This window comes from Protopterus annectens, chromosome 9.part0 (assembly GCF_019279795.1).
Source record: "Protopterus annectens isolate FY-2018-M chromosome 9.part0, PAN1.0, whole genome shotgun sequence".
Lineage (NCBI taxonomy): Eukaryota > Metazoa > Chordata > Ceratodontiformes > Protopteridae > Protopterus > Protopterus annectens.
The window spans coordinates 689,069,641-689,087,571 of NC_056743.1; the positions used below are offsets into that span (position 1 = coordinate 689,069,641).

Consider the following 17,931-nt stretch of genomic DNA (forward strand, 5'->3'; position numbering starts at 1 on the left):
ATCCTGACATCCCTACTGATGAGGAGCTAGCACAGTGGCAGAAGGAGGAATTTAATGACGAGAGAGACTGGGGAGGGAAGGAATGGAGAACCCCGGTCGAAAAAACAGAGACAAATTGACTAGTAGGCGGGTCCCCAGTAGCTAGGGGTACAGTAAGAGCAATTACACCTGGGGACCGACGCCCTTACGTACCCCTTACCATTTTTTGGAAGGGAGGGCCACAACATGTGATGGCTCTGGTAGACACAGGATCAGAAGTAACCATTTTTGCAGGCAACCCCCGTAGATTTCGTGGACAATATGTAGAAATTGATGGTTATGGATGGGGCAAAGACACTAGGTACCAAAACCAAGATAAAGATAGCTTTTGGGGATGGTATTCCTATTTACATTGAAGCAGTGATAGCTCCAGTACCTGAACACATTTTAGGAATAGATGTGTTAAAGGGTAGAACTTTGGAAACCACTGTAGGGCCATTTAGGTTTGGAGTGCGGCATTGTTCAGTCAACGCAGTTAAGGCTGTAGTTCGAGGCAATGCTAAGTGGGAACCGCTTTGTATTCCCACGCCTAAAACAATAGTGAACATCAAACAATATCGTATCCCAGGTGGGCAGCTAAAATTACTGAGACGATCCAAGAACTGCTTGGGTTGGCATACTTGAGCCAACAGTGAGTCCATTCAACAGTCCGGTGTGGCCAGTAAGGAAACCTGATGGATCATGGCGAATGACTGTAGATTATCGAGGTCTGAACAAGGTGGCCCCACCCTTAGCGGCAGCTGTTCCAGACATTGTTACGATCGTGGAAAGATTGTCTTCCTCTGCTGGACCATATCATGCAGTTTTGGACTTGGCAAATGCCTTCTTCTCCATTCCGATAGCAGAAGAAAGCAGAGCCCAGTTTGCTTTTACCTGGGAGGGGAGGCAGTATACCTTCCAAGTGTTACCTCAAGGATATCTGCACAGCCCTACCCTGTGTCATGGACTAGTGGCTAGAGACCTAGCCAAGTTACAGCTAGACAAAGTGACTATTTTTCATTACATTGATGACATAATGATTACTGGAGAAAAATCCGAGGTGGAGACCGCATTAAAGACTGTAGTGCAGCACCTTCAAAACAGAGGGTGGGCTATAAATGAGAATAAAACACAACAAGGGACATCAGTAAAATTCCTTGGTATGATTTGGAACGGAGCGAAAAGGGAAATTCCTGCAGCAGCACTGGAGAGTATCCAGAAAATTGCAGTCCCAAAAACGAAACAGCAGGCACAGGCCTTTTTGGGAGCAATGGGCTTTTGGAGAGCATTTGTACCTCATCTTGGACTGATCTTGTGACCCATTCACTATGTAACTAGGAAAAAATGTGATTTTCAATGGGGTCCCAAGCAACAAACGGCTTTTGAAGAAGCAAAAAAGGCTCTACAGCAGAGCGTGGGGCTGGGCCCGGTTGATCCACAACAACCTTTTGTCCTGGAAGTAACAGTTGCCAATAATGTTATGTCTTGGGGGCTGTGGCAGAAGGATGACACTGGGAAAAAGAGACCCTTGGGATTTTGGTCCAAATCCCTGACTGGAGCGCAGGTGAGATATAGCCCCCTTGAGCAGCATGTACTGGCGGTATACACAGCATTGATTCATGTGGAAGGAATAACTAAACAACAAACAGTGACAGTTAAAATAGACTACCCAATCCAGGGGTGGTTACGAGACAATACCTTAATGAAAACCCTGATAGCACAATCTTCGACTGTACAGAAGTGGAAGTGGTATTTACAGGAAAGGGCCAACATCGTGCCTGGAGTGTCTCAGGTACAACAACAATTGGCTGGACTGGTAATTCTGGATGACGCTGATGCGATAGAACAACAGCGACATGAGCTTCCACAGTCTCCGATAACCGAAGCATTACCATTTGATAATTTAGATGCAGAAAAACAAAAATTTGCATGGTTTACTGATGGTTCTGCCAAAATTGGATCAAATGGTAGGACCTGGACTGCGGTAGCTTATTGCCTGAACAGAAACTGTGTTATTTGATGAAGGTACTGCCGGTTCAAATAATCAGGCAGAATTACGAGCTGTTGCCCTGGTCATCGATAGTTTATCACCGGAGGACGAAGCATACATCTACACTGACAGCTGGGCAGTTTATAAAGGACTGACGACCTGGTTACCTGCCTGGCAGCAACAGGATTGGAAGATCCATGGCAGACCTCTGTGGGGAGGTTCAGAAGATTGGCAACGGATTTGGGAAAAAGCTCAACAATGTAAAATCAGTGTTGGACATGTAGATGCCCATGCATCACTTGTAACAAATGAAAGGAGGCATAACCAGCAGGTAGATATGATGGCCGCGGTACGTGTTACTGAAGAGAAAGTCGAAAGTGCCAGTATGGCAAGATGGGCCCATGATCGGAGTGGACATTTGGGAAGAGATGCGACGATAGAATGGGCCCGGAGGCATGGTATGCAGTTAAATAAGGAAGTAACTACGGATGTTATAAAACAGTGTGAAATTTGTCAGAGAAATACACAGAAGCACCTGCAAGCAGAAGCATGCGGACACATTCACAGAGGCAGCCGCCCAGCACAAATCTGGCAAATAGACTTTATTGGTCCTTTACCACTGGATCAAAACCAGCAATACTGCCTAACGATGGTGGACACTTATTCAGGATTACTAATGGTGTCCCCATGCAAAAAGGCAAATCAGCAAGCAGTGTTAAAAGGATTGAATAAATTATGTGTGACATATGGGATTCCCGCTGAAATCCAAAGTGACCAAGGCAGCCACTTTACGGACAGAGGTCCAAGAGTGGGCAAAGGAAAATGGAGTTCGATGGGTACTGCATATCCCATATCATCCCCAAGCTGCTGGTTTAATTGAAAGGTATAATGGGCTCCTTAAAGAACAAATTGAAAGAATACGAATGATGGAACATTGCGAGGCTGGGCACTGCTACTAGAATTAGCTGTGAGTCAGCTGAATAACAGAACCCGAAAGCATCAAGGAACTCCCTTGCAAATGCATATGAGTGACATTCGATCTAACTGCTGTGTTTTGAAAATAGAAAAGCTGAATCCGAATGCCATATACCCTCTTCTGACAAATACTGATCAAACTCGATTCTGGCTATGTGCATTGACTGAACAAAGGGTGCCAGCACAAAATATGGCATTAGTTGAGACAGGCTGGAAACTCTTTCTCCCAGAAAATTGGCACTGGGGGCAAAAAGGGCTGTTAGGTGAAAGTTGGGAGGTTTTTACATTATGGGAGCCAGAACGAGAGGTGATAGTGAAGGCTATCAATTTAGATAACAAGACGCAAATGATTCAGAAAGGACAACCTTTAGTAGAAATTTATATGCATCAAGATGCTGTTATTCTACTACAAGACTGTGATACTAAACCAAGCAAATGGCTGGGAATGAAAGTTATAGTGACCACACCCAATCAGCCAAATGAACATGGGACAGTAATTTGTGATGGACCTGGTGATACTGTTTTAGTATTACTTGATTCTGCTAAACAACCATTGTACTTTCCTCTCCATAGATTATTGCCACTGTTTGGGAAGGAGCCAACCTTTTCCGGCGACAACACTTAGAGGGGCCATATAACTGTCTTGATCCTGTCCCTTTATTGAAGGGAAGATGTTGCAAATTTGACAGCTGACTGTGACTTTTATTTTTTCTTATGGGCTCTAGGAGGGTTGAAGCCTCCGACCCAGAAATAGCCTCTGAAAAGGGAGATTTAAGAAGTCCCTTCAGCAACAACTTATTTTTCCTCTCAATCAAAGTTCTATTGGAAAAATTTTTACAAATACCACAGGGCGGGTCAACAGATATGTGAGACACACCCAAGCAATAAACACACAAAGAGTGTGCATCAGATGTAGGCAGTTTGTGTCCACAATCTGAACACCTTTTAAATCCTGGACTACCTTTTTTATCTGCCATGATAGAAAGAAGACAGAAGAAAGGGTACCAGCAATGGTACGAAAGAATACCCAAAGGTAATGAAGAAAAGAAGGGTTTACCAATGATGGTAAGGGAGAAAATACCTCGCAGTAAAAAGTGCAGAGTAAAGAGAAGGAAACTCAAGAAGATATAGTCGCTAAATGTGATAGGGTAAAAGACAACAAATTAGAAACTTTTCTGACAGAAAAAGTTACATTAGACTAGTCTGACATCAAATATCTATACTTAGCTCAAGAGAAGCAGCTTGACACGACCAAATGGCGATGTGGCAAACTGGGGTAACAGGGAGAGGGGAATTCTGGGTAAGAGTTTAGCTCGAGAGTTTGTAGCTGACGCGAGCTTGGAAGATGGCCGGCTCGGTTCCGAGGTCGGATCCAATACCCATACGTAAGGAATGAAATAGGATAAACAATATCAGATCTATGTTTTCTTTTTGTTACCCTACTTTTTCAAATATCAACTGGACAAGGTTTCAACTCTGTGATTTTAAGCTGCCAGTGCTGAACTTGTAAATCACTAAAATCCCTGCAGGTATATTGTCTATTTGTGCACTGGACAGGATTCACACTGTGTGGACTATTCTCTTTCCTCTGTATTATGTGACCATGGACTTTAATATATTCCACGCATGGAGGTTTGGCCACTGCAAAAAAAAAAAAATGATTTTACAGGTGGTGCTGGTGATTAGAAGTTTTGTTTATTTTTATTCTTTGGTTCAAAGGAATGATTTGTTCTTGCACAGTAGTATTGTTTGTAATAGACAAATGAATAACCATATAACCGAAAAACATCTCAAATCTGTTAATATTTATCATTATTTAAAACTGATTCACAAAGGAAATAACCTAATTATGTAAATATTGTTTTTTTTTCTACAGATAGCAAGTAAGGTGGTCATGTGAAAAACTAAAGAGCTTTCCAAAAAAGTGGCAAACAGGGAAAAGAAGGACAACACAGTTTGTTCTACCATCACAATCACTTCACCGAAGCAGTTTGCTGAAATACAATTTACTGAATAATGTCTGGAGAGAGTGCATTTCATACACAAGAGTAACTCACCTTCCTTTCTAAAAACAGTACCAAACCGACTTCTGCCATCAGAATGTTAATAGTAACTGAGCATGGAGTTTACTTCTGCTAAAGTTAGATTTTATATAAAGGCAGAAGTCTGTCCTGTGGTCCATAACTAGGAAGAAAAAAATAAGAAAAACACCAGCTGCTGATGTCATGTTGTTAAGGACTTATTTTGCTTATCAGAATAAAATCTCGACTCTTAGGTTTATCTAATAAAACAGAAACCTGGCTGTAAAATTAAAATTAAATCTGCAAATAATTAAATGGCTACCTGAAAATATTTATTCACTTCAACCATATGCCAACAAAAGTCATACCATTCAAACCTAGAAATAAATGACTCGGAAATTTACCCTTCTTGAAAATATGAATGCTGCACGGGCAGTATCCCTCCATATGTTCAGAACATGCATGATTTCAAGTTTAGACTGGTATCTCTGGTTCTCCTCTTCCTCGGTAGCAAAACTCCTGACCGTCTTTATAGATGATATTATTTCTTCTGCCACTGAATTTGACTGAGCAATGGAATCCTGGATCTTTTCAATGATTTTCTAATAGCAATAATACAGTAAGAAACCACAAATAAACAGTGACACCTGTGCCAAATCTGAAAGTACGCAAGAAACAGTAAAGTTGCTGCTGTTCATATGATTGGTTTTATAAATAACACTGACTCTAAATAATTTAGATGGTAACTCTCATTTTAGTACCAAAACTCAGAGACATTAGATTTTGCAGTTTCTATTTCTCAGTTCATATACTATTAAACTGTCAATCAAAGAAAATAACATATTGCAGAAATTGCTACAGTGCAGATTACACTCTACATAAATCTCTGCATGAAGAAATCACATAATTTGGGACAAGTGCAAACAGCAAACAGTTTCTCCCACTTTCCATTTGATTGATCTGATAACTCCATTGACCTTTCCCATCTTGGGTGGGGTCACCCAACTTGACCCATGGGACCCAGGCCTCTAGACTAGCATACTAGTCCTAAATCTGGGATGGTTTATGCTAATTTCCACATAGAACTGGGGAAGAACGCTGTGACCCATTCACTCTCTGTCCTAGGATATTCATCAGTGCATTTAAACCAGGATGTGATCCAGGTCACCCCACACCCACAGAGAGACTATGGGCATATAGACGAATTCCCCAATGAGAGGTGAGAGTGTAGATGTAGGGAGTGGGCTAGTCAGTCAGGTGAACACTCCCTCCCCTACAGCACTAACCACTGCAGCACTGCCCTTGAAAACCACAACTCGCTCGGATTTGTGTATGTCTTCTGTGCAGCGTACTTCAATAAATATCAAATATTATCACTTCAGAAAGTGACACTTAACTTGTAACTACACATGGCGCTTTCAGAAATCAATATCTTCTAATCCCAGGGAAGAATAGTTATTAACTCACAATTTACTTTATGAGTGCTTCTTTTAGTAGCATTACCCAGATGACATAGAGATATCTGCACACATTGCCTTAGCTAGTAGCTCAATGCAGTGGTTTAAATAATGTGTTGTGAACAAGCTATATCCTCCTGCCTCTTGAATGTTATATTTCACTGATAAAGCTAGTTAAACAGATCTAAGCTTGATGGTCCCCCAGCCCCGCTGCCAATTCCACTTCTCCTATTTGTCCTTCCAAGACAAAACAAAATTACACTGAAAATGTTTGCTGTGCTTGGGGTCAAACCCACTTAAAGGATAAATAAATAAAATAAACCTGCAAAATGTTGCTTATTTGCTTACCTAGGACGTAAGCGGATATGGAAATGGAAACTATATAGAAATGGATTTCTTTTCTCAACTAATTTTATGACTACGTTACAGCATTCTAGTGCCTACAATACATCACACATTACCTTGTTGAATGGGTTATAAAACATCTGAATCAGTCCAGACACCAATGATTCAATAATCGTAAGTGCAGTTAATTGCCAGGATATTGCCAAAATAAAATAATAAGTGCCCAATGTTTTCACCAGGTAACGAAGGAAGATGTTGACATTAGCAGCAATTGATCGACTCATCCGAGGTGTGTCAACAGATAGCCGGGAAGTTAAATGACCTGAAGAAAGAATATTAACGAAAAGTCTGACTTCCATATCGCTCAATACTGTGAAGTTCCATATAGCCCAGTGAAATGAATTTATTTTACAAAGTTTTATATGAGAGCTCATTTAACATCACCACTCCATATCAATAATCATTTTTTCAAATAAAACAAGCTATTAAACCAGATACCATCACATGGGCTGGAATCTTCAAACATCACTCCATTAAAGACACCTTTATATAAAATTACTGACTAAACCACAAAAAAGCATGCTCAATGGTATAGTCTGTAACAACTCCATTTTTTACTGTCGGAACTATTTACTGCTTGTGATACAGGAAAAACTCAAATTTATTTGAATTGTGACACTTATTATTCCATAAGTATACCAGACAGCGGCCTCAGTTTGTAATACCATTGATTTAACACTAGTGGGAGGCTGGCATAATGGCTAAGGTGTTTATCTTGCAGACCTAAGGTGCAGGTTTGATTCTCATGGGGGGGTAACTGGCTAGGTTTAAAATGGCCCACTAGGGCAGTTAGCCTAGTACTAATCTATGAACCTATGAACCTATAATAAGCCTTCTATGAACCTATAATTCACTCTCACTCAAGTTTATGTTTATTAATCTACTTCAAAAAGTAAAGAGAAATGCTACCATGGCTTAGCCACATAGATCAGGGAGCAGCCATGAGGAGAAGCTTGTCTTGTCCTCTCCTGGTCAGGAGTGTTGGAAACTTCTTGGGACAGGATAGGGGCATCCTGCTGTCTGTCTGGATGACAGCTCTTTTATTGGCTCTTGCCTCACTGAGAAACAAATGGGCTGATAATGGCCCTGCCCCATTGAGGAATGACTAAGCTACAGAGATCATAGAGAACTGATGGTCGTCTGGCAGAGGTGCTAAAAATACTCTAAAATTTTATGAGAGAACAGGGCAATAAATATGAGGCAAAATCAGGAGTGTTCTGTAAAATCAGGGACTGCTGAGAGGTGTGCATCACTTCAGTGCTTCAGTGTTTTCATTTACCAGATCAGCATAGCATTTCTAGGGCTATTATGGACTTAAAACTTTTTCTTAGGAAAAAGAATTTAGCATTATGGTTTGGAAATGAAACTCACAATAGGAATCCAACTACACCATTAAGGAAGAAAAGTACATTCAATCCTCCCCTTCACCCTCAACTTAAGAATTTAGAAAACATTCTGGAAAGGGAAATCAGGAAGGAAGTGAATTGGCACAGAGTGTGCCCTAACCTTTCCAAGGAAGGGAGGTGTCTTTTGGATGGTTTACAAAACAACACAGCTGTGAGAATAATGCAGCCAGACAAAGGGGGAGGTACAGTACTGATGGATGCTATCATTTATGAATCTAAAATGAAGGAATTGTTGAATTATAACATTAAATATTCCAGGGCCTCTATCAGTGAGATAAATATAGCTAATTCCAAAATCAATGTTTTACTCAATGACCTATTATTGGAGGGTTCGATTAACATTAACACATACAATTTTTTGTCCATCAAGAACCCCAGGGTACCCTCAGTTTTTGGGATTCCAAAGGTCCACAAGGACCCTTTGGACCCTCCATTATGACTTATAGTATCCTCAGAAGGTTCGGTTACCACACCCCTTGCCAAATATATGGATGTCAAGTTAAAGGACTTATCCAATGGGGGTCCATCAGTACTGAGAGATTCTTGGGACCTACTGAGGCAGGGAAAATCCAATCTTTTCCATACAGATATTCTTTTTGTAACTTTAGATATTGTGGATATTTTTGGTTCTATTCCACATGATACAGGGCTATTGTGGCTCGAGGAATGCATGACGGCTAATGGTTGCTTCACTCAGTATGATTTTCGTAATTGTTTGTTAATGGAAGTAGTTCTCCAAAACAATTTCATGTTTTATGAGGGTGAGTTTTTTCGACAGAGAAAGGGGGTTGCCATGGGGATAAAATGTGCACCAACATACGCAAATATCATTTTGACATGGTGGAAAACAAAATTTGTATTTAATAGTGAATTTGCTAGTTGTTGGTGCCTATACAACGTTTTTTGGATGACATTTCTATATTTTGGAAAGACAGCATGGCTAGATTTTTAGAATTGTTGTCCTATGTGAAAGGATCCACTAACTCTTTGGATTTTACTTACAACATTAACAGTCATGAAATTGATATATTAGGATATTTCACTCCACAAGTTGGATAATGAATTTTCCTCTAAAGTACATAAGAAAAACACTTTCTCTAATTCTTATCTCCATTTTACCAGTGGTCATCCATTTTTTTCAAAAGAAAAATTTATTAAAAGGCCAGTTGGTAAGGATTAGTCAGATGATGTCACAGGATTGTGATTTTAAAACAGAATGTGATTTTGTGTGACGTGTTCAGAGAAAGGGGTTACCCAGACAATCTAATTCATGATGTTACTGTTGAGGTGGTTGAAGGAAGAAAGGGGAGATTTGCCCCTATTTTGGGGAAAGATGAGCCTACAGTTACAGCTATAGAGAGTAACTTCAGGGCCATCTGGGAAGAAGCTTATATTATGGACTACACTGGTGATTCTGGAGTTATTAAGCAGGTTATAACTAGGGAATGGGACAGATTCAGACAATTTTCGGATTTGGATATTGTACACAAAGAACCTTTAAAATATATATATAGAAAGGACATGAATATTAAGAATTTATTTGAGTTTGGGAATAGCTCAAATCAAAAAGGTAGAACAGGTAAAATTGGAACTTTTAAATGTGGGACTTGTTCACAGTGCCCATATATATATATATATATATATATATATATATATATATATATATATATATATATATATATACAGTAAATCTTTTATAGAAGTACCAAGTAGAAATAGGAAAATTACAAGTACAAGTTATTCCAACTGTAACACAAATGGAATTGTTTACCTAGCAACCTGCCAGATTTGCAACTCATTTTATGTAGGGAAGACGGACAGGAAATTAAAACGGAGAATTTATGAGCATTATTATGAAATCAAAAAACAAAATGTTAATAATGCCTTATTCCGTCACAAACAAATATGTGAATAGGCTTCCTTTACATTTTTTGTTTTAGAGGTTGTACCCAAGGAAATCAGAGGGGGTATGTAGGAAGCCAAATTAGAATATCGAGAGCTATTCTGACATTGTTTTGGAAGCTAGTAAAATCCCAGGCTTGAATGACATGTTATCCATTCTTCCAGTTCTGAAGTTAATGGCTGCAAAATTGTGATTTTCCACCAGATGGCAGCCTCATACATACAATTCTCTTTACCTAGTGGGAAAAGTTTATAATGGATGGCTTATATTTTATATTCAACAGTTTTTATAACATACATTTTTATACAATTTTAACATTTTTAAGGGAATGTATCATGTATTAATTATTTATTGTTATTTATTGTGATCCAACATATGAAGCATTATTGTGGTCTATAAATTAACATTTTTTTATACATGATAGTACATAGACCTGTAATGAATTTTACAAGTATTTGATTTTGCACAGGTTACAAAGGGAATATTCTTATTGGATAATGCTATAACAGATGATTGTTTTTTGCGTTAACCGGTTTATATAAAAGCACTGATTTTTAACAGAGGGTATTTGCATCTGAGGAAGGTGTACGAAAATGTATTTTGAAGTGGCAGCATTAATGCAACTTGTTCTTTTGTTTTAATCACTTGTATAGTGGAAATAAAACTGTTTGCTTTTATTTGGACTCGGCCCCTTATTTGGCACTCCAGCAAACTTTTGCATTAGTTTCCTCTGTCATTTGTCTAGAGTGACAGAGACCAGAACGTGGTGTTACAGTGACACTTTTGTGGTATGGTCTATATGTACAAGTAAGGTGACAAATCCATATATATTTTAAGGTAAGGGATCTATAGGGCACAGTTCCAATGTCAGTATTATACAGACTTTCTCCACAATCGCAGCATGCCTTCCAATGTAGCTGCTTGAGTTGTTTTGCGGAATAAGAATACGAGAGGGCACAGAAAGTGTGCTGGTCAAACTGGAAGCACAATGTCAAATGCCTTTAACAAGGAGCATGTTCTGATGAATATAAATGTGTAACAATGCATGTTAAAACATTATATACATACACACATATCCACACATACCACAGGCTGTATGTGAATCAAGATTAAGACCTCATTTGATACAAGTTCTGATGAAATCTTATGCCAACGTGAACATCAAAAAAGGCTGCCCTCAGGGGTGCAACAATAACTATGAGTAAACCAGCCTAACAATTTTGAAACGGAATCTGAATCCATTTCAAGACAATCACTAGTAATGTGGTAAATCACAATAGCAGAACACTCTGTCTAACCAATGAGAGACTGTAGTTGGAATACCAACAGAATCTGAGTGTAGCAGCATCTGAGCTGCCAGAATCCTGGCCAGGAAGGGAAGGACTGAGCACCAGGAAGTCAGCCCTGTTCTTGGAAGGGCTGGCTGGGAGTGAGCTGATATAGTGATGTATTTGTCAGGGATGATTCACAACCATCCCAGAAAGAAAAAGCAATACCCAGTTCCCTTTCACATACAGAATACGTGAGACACTATCACACCACCAAAAAGAAGCAGTGCTTAGTGCCACTGCATGTGTCAGCTATATAACAAAGTGGGAAAACATTGGGCATTTCCATGGGTGATGTAAGAGTACAGCTAGGTCGATCCCCTTAACAACACATGGAACTTTGAATACAGCTCTGAACACTTGCAGCTGCTTGAGGATCTTCAGTAAGGCTGACAATTTTATATTCTCTAGAGAAGGAAGTCTCCACCAAAGGAGTTCAATATGGTTTATCTCATTCTGCAGCTCTGTAATACAACAACATCGAATCACATGTCGGAAGGAGTATTGTGGCAGGCTGGGCATCAGGTATATCTGAACAAATTATCCACCTAGCAGTTTACAAACAAAACCAACAAGCAGAAAATTACAGATGGTACATGGGACCATTCTTTTTATTTTAGTCAGTGTATCTTCTTCTATTAGGGTGGCTTTGTTCTCCCCCCATAAATACTTTAAATAATCTGCTAATTTTATGAAAGCATAATGCTGAGTTACTGTAAAAATATATTTTGCCTTCAAAATGTTTTTCCCTGCACTGGAGTCCTGTAGCTGTCTCATCCATTCTCCTGCTTTACAGATATCAAGGGAGGAAATCCAGATACTGCGGTACTGGGTCAGCACTACCATAATCATTTAAAACATGCTTCACTGGGTCAGCACCACCATAATCATTTAAAACATGCTTCACTGGGTCAGCACCACCATAATCATTTAAAACATGCTTCACTGGGTCAGCACCACCATAATCATTTAAAACATGCTTCACTGGGTCAGCACCACCATAATCATTTAAAACATGCTTCACTGGGTCAGCACCACCATAATCATTTAAAACATGTTTCACTGGGTCATCACTACCATAATAATTTAAAACATGTTTCACTGGGTCAGCACTACCATAATCATTTAAAACATGCTTCACATACATTTCCGTCCATAACTTGTTGCATATATCTTACATTTACAACTCTTCTAAGTATATTTGTATTGATGAAATGCTGTGCTGAGAACAAAAGTGAGTTCTGTGATTTTTTTAAGTCCATTTCTGATAGTGCAGAATCCTTATGAACAGACCTGCATCAGAGAACTACAATTGCTGTCATTTTACACACAAAATGTAGACTCAGAAAGTTGTAATGGCAGTTACTGTGAGCCCTACCATCACACCCCAAGTCATTACACTGTAAGAAAGGCCAAGGGGACTGTAAAGTGAAACACAAACACAAATAACTGAAAGCAGCAAAACTTCTTGGTGTACAATGCAGTTTGCTTGTGCAGTCAGCTTGTTTGGTTTTACCTGTCTTAGTCGACTCGAAGAATCCAACCTCTTGTCTCACCAGGGAACTGAAAAGGAAGTTTCGGATTCTCTGAGTCAGTCTTGATAAAGTAAACATAAACAGGCCACCTCGGAGTCCAGCAGAAATGGAACTACAACAAAATGGGAGAACATTAATGAATTAGAAGGGACGGTATGGAAACCAGACATCACAGAGACAAGCAATAGTGTGAAATTAAACAGTTACAGCGTACTCGTCAAGTAACTGCATTACTAACATACATAAAAAGGATAAATGTCTCAAAAGTAAAAACAGCACAGAACAAAATCTTTTAACTCATAAGAAAGAAGCATTTTTTTATACTGAAACTGGTAAATGGGAACAGTACATTAAGTCAAGGCTCCTTCTGGAACATGTGACAGCAGTCAAGCATCCTAGCAAGACTGCTTTGAAACTTGAGGTTTAATTCTGGAAATATGAACTGCTCAACATTAATATTTATAATAATCTCCAAATGTAATTTCATTCACTGTGAAGAAAATGCCTTGTGACTATTTTATTTCCTTATTTACAGTACTTGCTTATGATATCTAGCTCTATATACCTTCCCTAGAAAAGTAAATAACCAGCAGTAGGGAAACTCGGGTATCAAAAACTTTACTTACTGCATTGTATTGATTAAGGAGATTCCAGTGGGTATATAATACATTTTCAAAGGAGACTCAAGATAGCATTTATACTGTCTGAGGGAAATCTTCCTAGGACACCAGGGAACTCCTCTGGTCATTGAGTGAGGAAGACTTGATGTTATACAGAGAACGTGTATGGTCAGAGGGAAGCAAAAGCTAAAGTCTGAGTATGTGTTACAGGATATCCCAAGAGCCAAGTGTCCTAAAATGAAATCAAACAGCTGACAAGAGAATAATGACACAGAAACTGAAAACAAAAGTAACACCTACACTGCTAAATACTGGTCTGGATAACAAAACTATTTCTTCACATGACAGTGAGCCAAGTTAGGTGAAGAGGGTATTAAATGGGTTACTAAGGAAGGATTCCAAGGCAACAAACTGGACACAAGCTAATGCTTTAAGAACATAAGGAGTGAAGCACATCATAGATGTCAACTGCTTTATTAAGTGGACACAGGAAAGTTAAGCAATCATAAAAATTACCAAAATGGATAGGCCAGCTAGGTTGGCCCCCTTTATGTAGTTTATTACAGGAAGACTTGGAGTTTAATTAAATATATTTTGATTGGCCATCCTCTAAAGAACTTTTGTTATGCAACTGTCACAGTGTGAAATAAAAAGATACAAGTAAAAAGGTATTACTTACAAAAATAGAGTGGCCAGCTGCCATACAGTGTGGAAATGCAGAGACTTTAGGAGCATGGAGAGAAAATAAAGCCAGCGGAAGAAATCAGTCTGCAGCACAGCCTACACTGTAGAGATCGGGCCATTCCTACATTGACATGAAAATGACTGAGGAGGCAGCCATAACGATTATCAAAGTTAATTTCCCATATAAAGAAGGAGCATGCTCATTCCCAATCAAGTACTTTACCATAAATGAGCTCCAGTTTGCTTTCTTAAGTTTTAAAAGAGAAAACGTTTTCACTTCAGTATATGTAAGAAGTTATGAAGCATACACTTCATTTAAAGTGACTGCATTTGCTAGCGCAGTTATGGCAAAGACTGCAAAGGATGACACTGAGGAAGCCTTGGACAAAATTTGTTGTAAAAACTTTATACCAGTCCTCTACCAGATATGCATATTGGCATTTTGGGAATGAAGACATTACATTAACAGCTTTGGTTCACAGGTACAAGCAGAGATTTACTGCTTAGAAAGGCTCCACACTACTGCTGGATGAATGGATGAAACTGGAAAATGAAGTAATGAGAAGTTATTGAATGTACAGCACATAAATACAATGTTTTTGAGTTTAACATAAGGGTATTATTTTCTATGATGCTGACTCAAAGGAGTAACACTAGTGTGGTACCACCAACATGGTATGGAAAAGCAGAAGAACTTTATGCAATATGCTCATTCTAGTGAAAATGTGAAAACATAGCATAGATGGTCTGAGCATTCACAGCATAAACACATGAGCTGACTATAAATAAAATAGGAGGAGATCCTGTTAGAAAGAGACAGGGAGAGAGAAAAAAAGACACAATCAAGTACACAATCAAGCAAGTACTCACAATCAAGGAGGTACTTTAATGCAAGATGAAAGACCGGAAGGATGCAGCAGAAGAAATGATAACAAATGGTGCTGAGAAAATTAAACAGAAAAAGGAAACAGAAGTATAACATGAAGAGCAGAGGACAAAAGAAAGTTGCGAAACAAACACAGGATATGTAAGTAAAAAATGATGTGAAAAGGTAGACCAGCAACAACTGTAATGACCTCTGCTCTAAGTAAGGCGATGGATGAAACATCAATATCATTTTAATACTGATTTGGCCTCTGTTCCTAATATTTTTGAGTTTTCAAGAGATATAGAAGTCTATTATGATGTGGGTGGAAACATTTCTCGGGCAATATGAAACTAAGTCCCAAGCAGTTGGAAATGGGACAAACTTCAGCCTCCTCATGATATCTGGCATTAAATCCCAAATATTGATAACTGGGGATTCCATGTAAAGAGAGATTAGGAATATACTTCTAAGTTGCGAACAACAATTAGTCACACTTAGCTGTATGATATGGGTGACAACTGAAGAGCTATTTATACATTTAACTCTCATCAGGTCACATACTACAAGTATTAATTGGACCAGGAAATTATATTGCTAGATCCAGTAGTAATGACTTCCTGACTACAGTGATCCACGTAATAAACTTCAGCAAAAAGAAAAGGTTTAAGGTCACTTTTTGTGATTTGTTTCCTTCCCTAAAATTCAGCCAAAGGAAATGTAACCCTGCAAGCAGTCTGACTAGTGCAATTATCTCTTTAGTTTTGGAATATCATATATCACATTACTTGAATGTTTTACTTACAGAAATAATTGTCTGCATCCTGATATGGTTTATCTAAGCTCCATTAAGAATAAACCATGAATATAACACTACTGCAGCTTACATTTTTAGAAGCATCTTACTGGATCTACAAAATATTTTAAACCCAGGAATTCAACAAAACTCATGTTTTTAACTATAAGAAGATTGAATAACATTTTATTAAAGAATATCGTATTATTTCACATGAACAGATTGATATTTGCATAGTAGTAGAAACACGGTTTAATAAAGTCTTTCTTCCCCTCAAATATTCATGGGGGCACTAGAAACAACAGAAGAAAAATAAAATGGGAGGTGGACTATCCATTTACGTTGCTGGGATTCAGTTTTCTTCACTTATAAAACACATCGCAACAGAGAAAATTGAACTTAACAGTAGCTGGTATTTATCGGGTCTACATTAAATAAACGAATGTTTATCTAATCAAAAGCTGACTTCATTGAAAAACTCGAAACCGCAACTCCCCCCACACCCCCTGCTAAATATATATTTCAACTCTGAGATCGCACTACAGTGAGGAAAGGACAAATATTCCCATCTTCACTGTACCACGATCTCACAAAAAACATGTCAATTTCCAGGATTTTTGATGATGTCAGTGTTCGATTAGATAAACTTTCATTTATCTAATATAGGCCCTTTATATCAACCCAAGTCTTACCACTAAGAATTTGTCATTTAAATCTAATTTTTAGGACTATATTACTGGTACACCAAACATTCTATGTGGCGATCTTAATGCTACAGCATTATGTTGGGATACATTTACTGATCCGAGAGAAGTAGATTGTGAAATTTTGGAACCATGTACTTTGTGGAATTATGTTCAAAATGTGCCTAAGGCAGAACTGCATCTTAGATTATTGTTTTAAGTATCAGCTTTTTTTCTGTAATTTTTTTTTTAAAACAGGCTTATAATTGTTCAGACTGGGCTGTTTCCCAGTTTTGAATTATGTCAACCAATAACGCTTACAAAGTTTACTGTACACAGTAAGATATCTGCCCCTTTTATTTATCTTTTTTATTTTTCATAAACTTTAAAATTATGTTTTAATAATTTGAAAATAAAATTAGTGATTGACATATGCTTCCATGATGTGCTTAACTCATATTTTTTTATTCTTATAGATTATTTAATGCAGTTATCTTTACTAGTTTACAAGACCTTGTAAGTGAGCTCCATCAAGCTGCAAAGTTAAATACTATTTTTAAACACCCAATGAAACATCAGTTGCTAGTATGAAAAAGCCAAGAAAGTCTGCATGTACTGTATTTACAGTACCCTCACCACGGTTTCCTTTTGAGCCAAATCTGTTGTTCTGCAAATTCAGAGAAACACAATTTTGTAATAGTTAGAAGAAGAAATGTTGCCAAGACTACACTTACCTGCCCATTGAGTAAGCAGAAAGACAGAAAATAGCAGCAAAGAACTCAGCCTGGTCGTATTTGGAACCCAAAATGTCAATGATCTTCCCTGTGTAGTAAGGAATTGATGTCTCCACTAAGAAATGACAATCAGAAAAACAAACTGTAAATTAAGAATAATTTTGTTGCTGTAAACCACAACAGCTATTTCTAAAGTGTCACCATCACTGGCTTCCTATTCATCTCGAGTTTAAGAAACTGGTTGGCCAACATTAAATGATTCCCCTAAAAAATATGTATTCCAGCTCATCTGTTCACTAGTTTATCGTTTTAATGGACAAAACAATACATGCCATTCTATATTTACAATTTACAGAACACAATGATTAAAAAAGTGAAATTATTCAATGGAAAGCATGCCCCTTGTGTAATGCTTTTGTAAAAGACCACAGTCATTCACATCTGAAGTGCTTGGTTGCAAAACCTCAAAAGCTGCCCATATATGGACTATAAGTGGACATTCCACCTCCCA

General features: G+C 38.3%; 1 protein-coding gene across 1 annotated transcript in view; it reads right to left on the reverse strand.

Annotated features, from left to right (window-relative positions):
• The window catches only part of LOC122810568 (antigen peptide transporter 2-like), a 222,326-nt gene that overhangs the window by 158,128 nt on the left and 46,267 nt on the right, over positions 1-17,931 (reverse strand). The window contains exons 3-6 of the mRNA XM_044082148.1: positions 17,421-17,535; positions 13,020-13,150; positions 6,923-7,128; positions 5,409-5,606 (exon numbers count right to left, since the gene is read on the reverse strand). Coding sequence (XP_043938083.1) covers positions 5,409-5,606; positions 6,923-7,128; positions 13,020-13,150; positions 17,421-17,535 — 650 coding nt within the window. The remainder of the gene's footprint in view (positions 1-5,408; positions 5,607-6,922; positions 7,129-13,019; positions 13,151-17,420; positions 17,536-17,931) is intronic.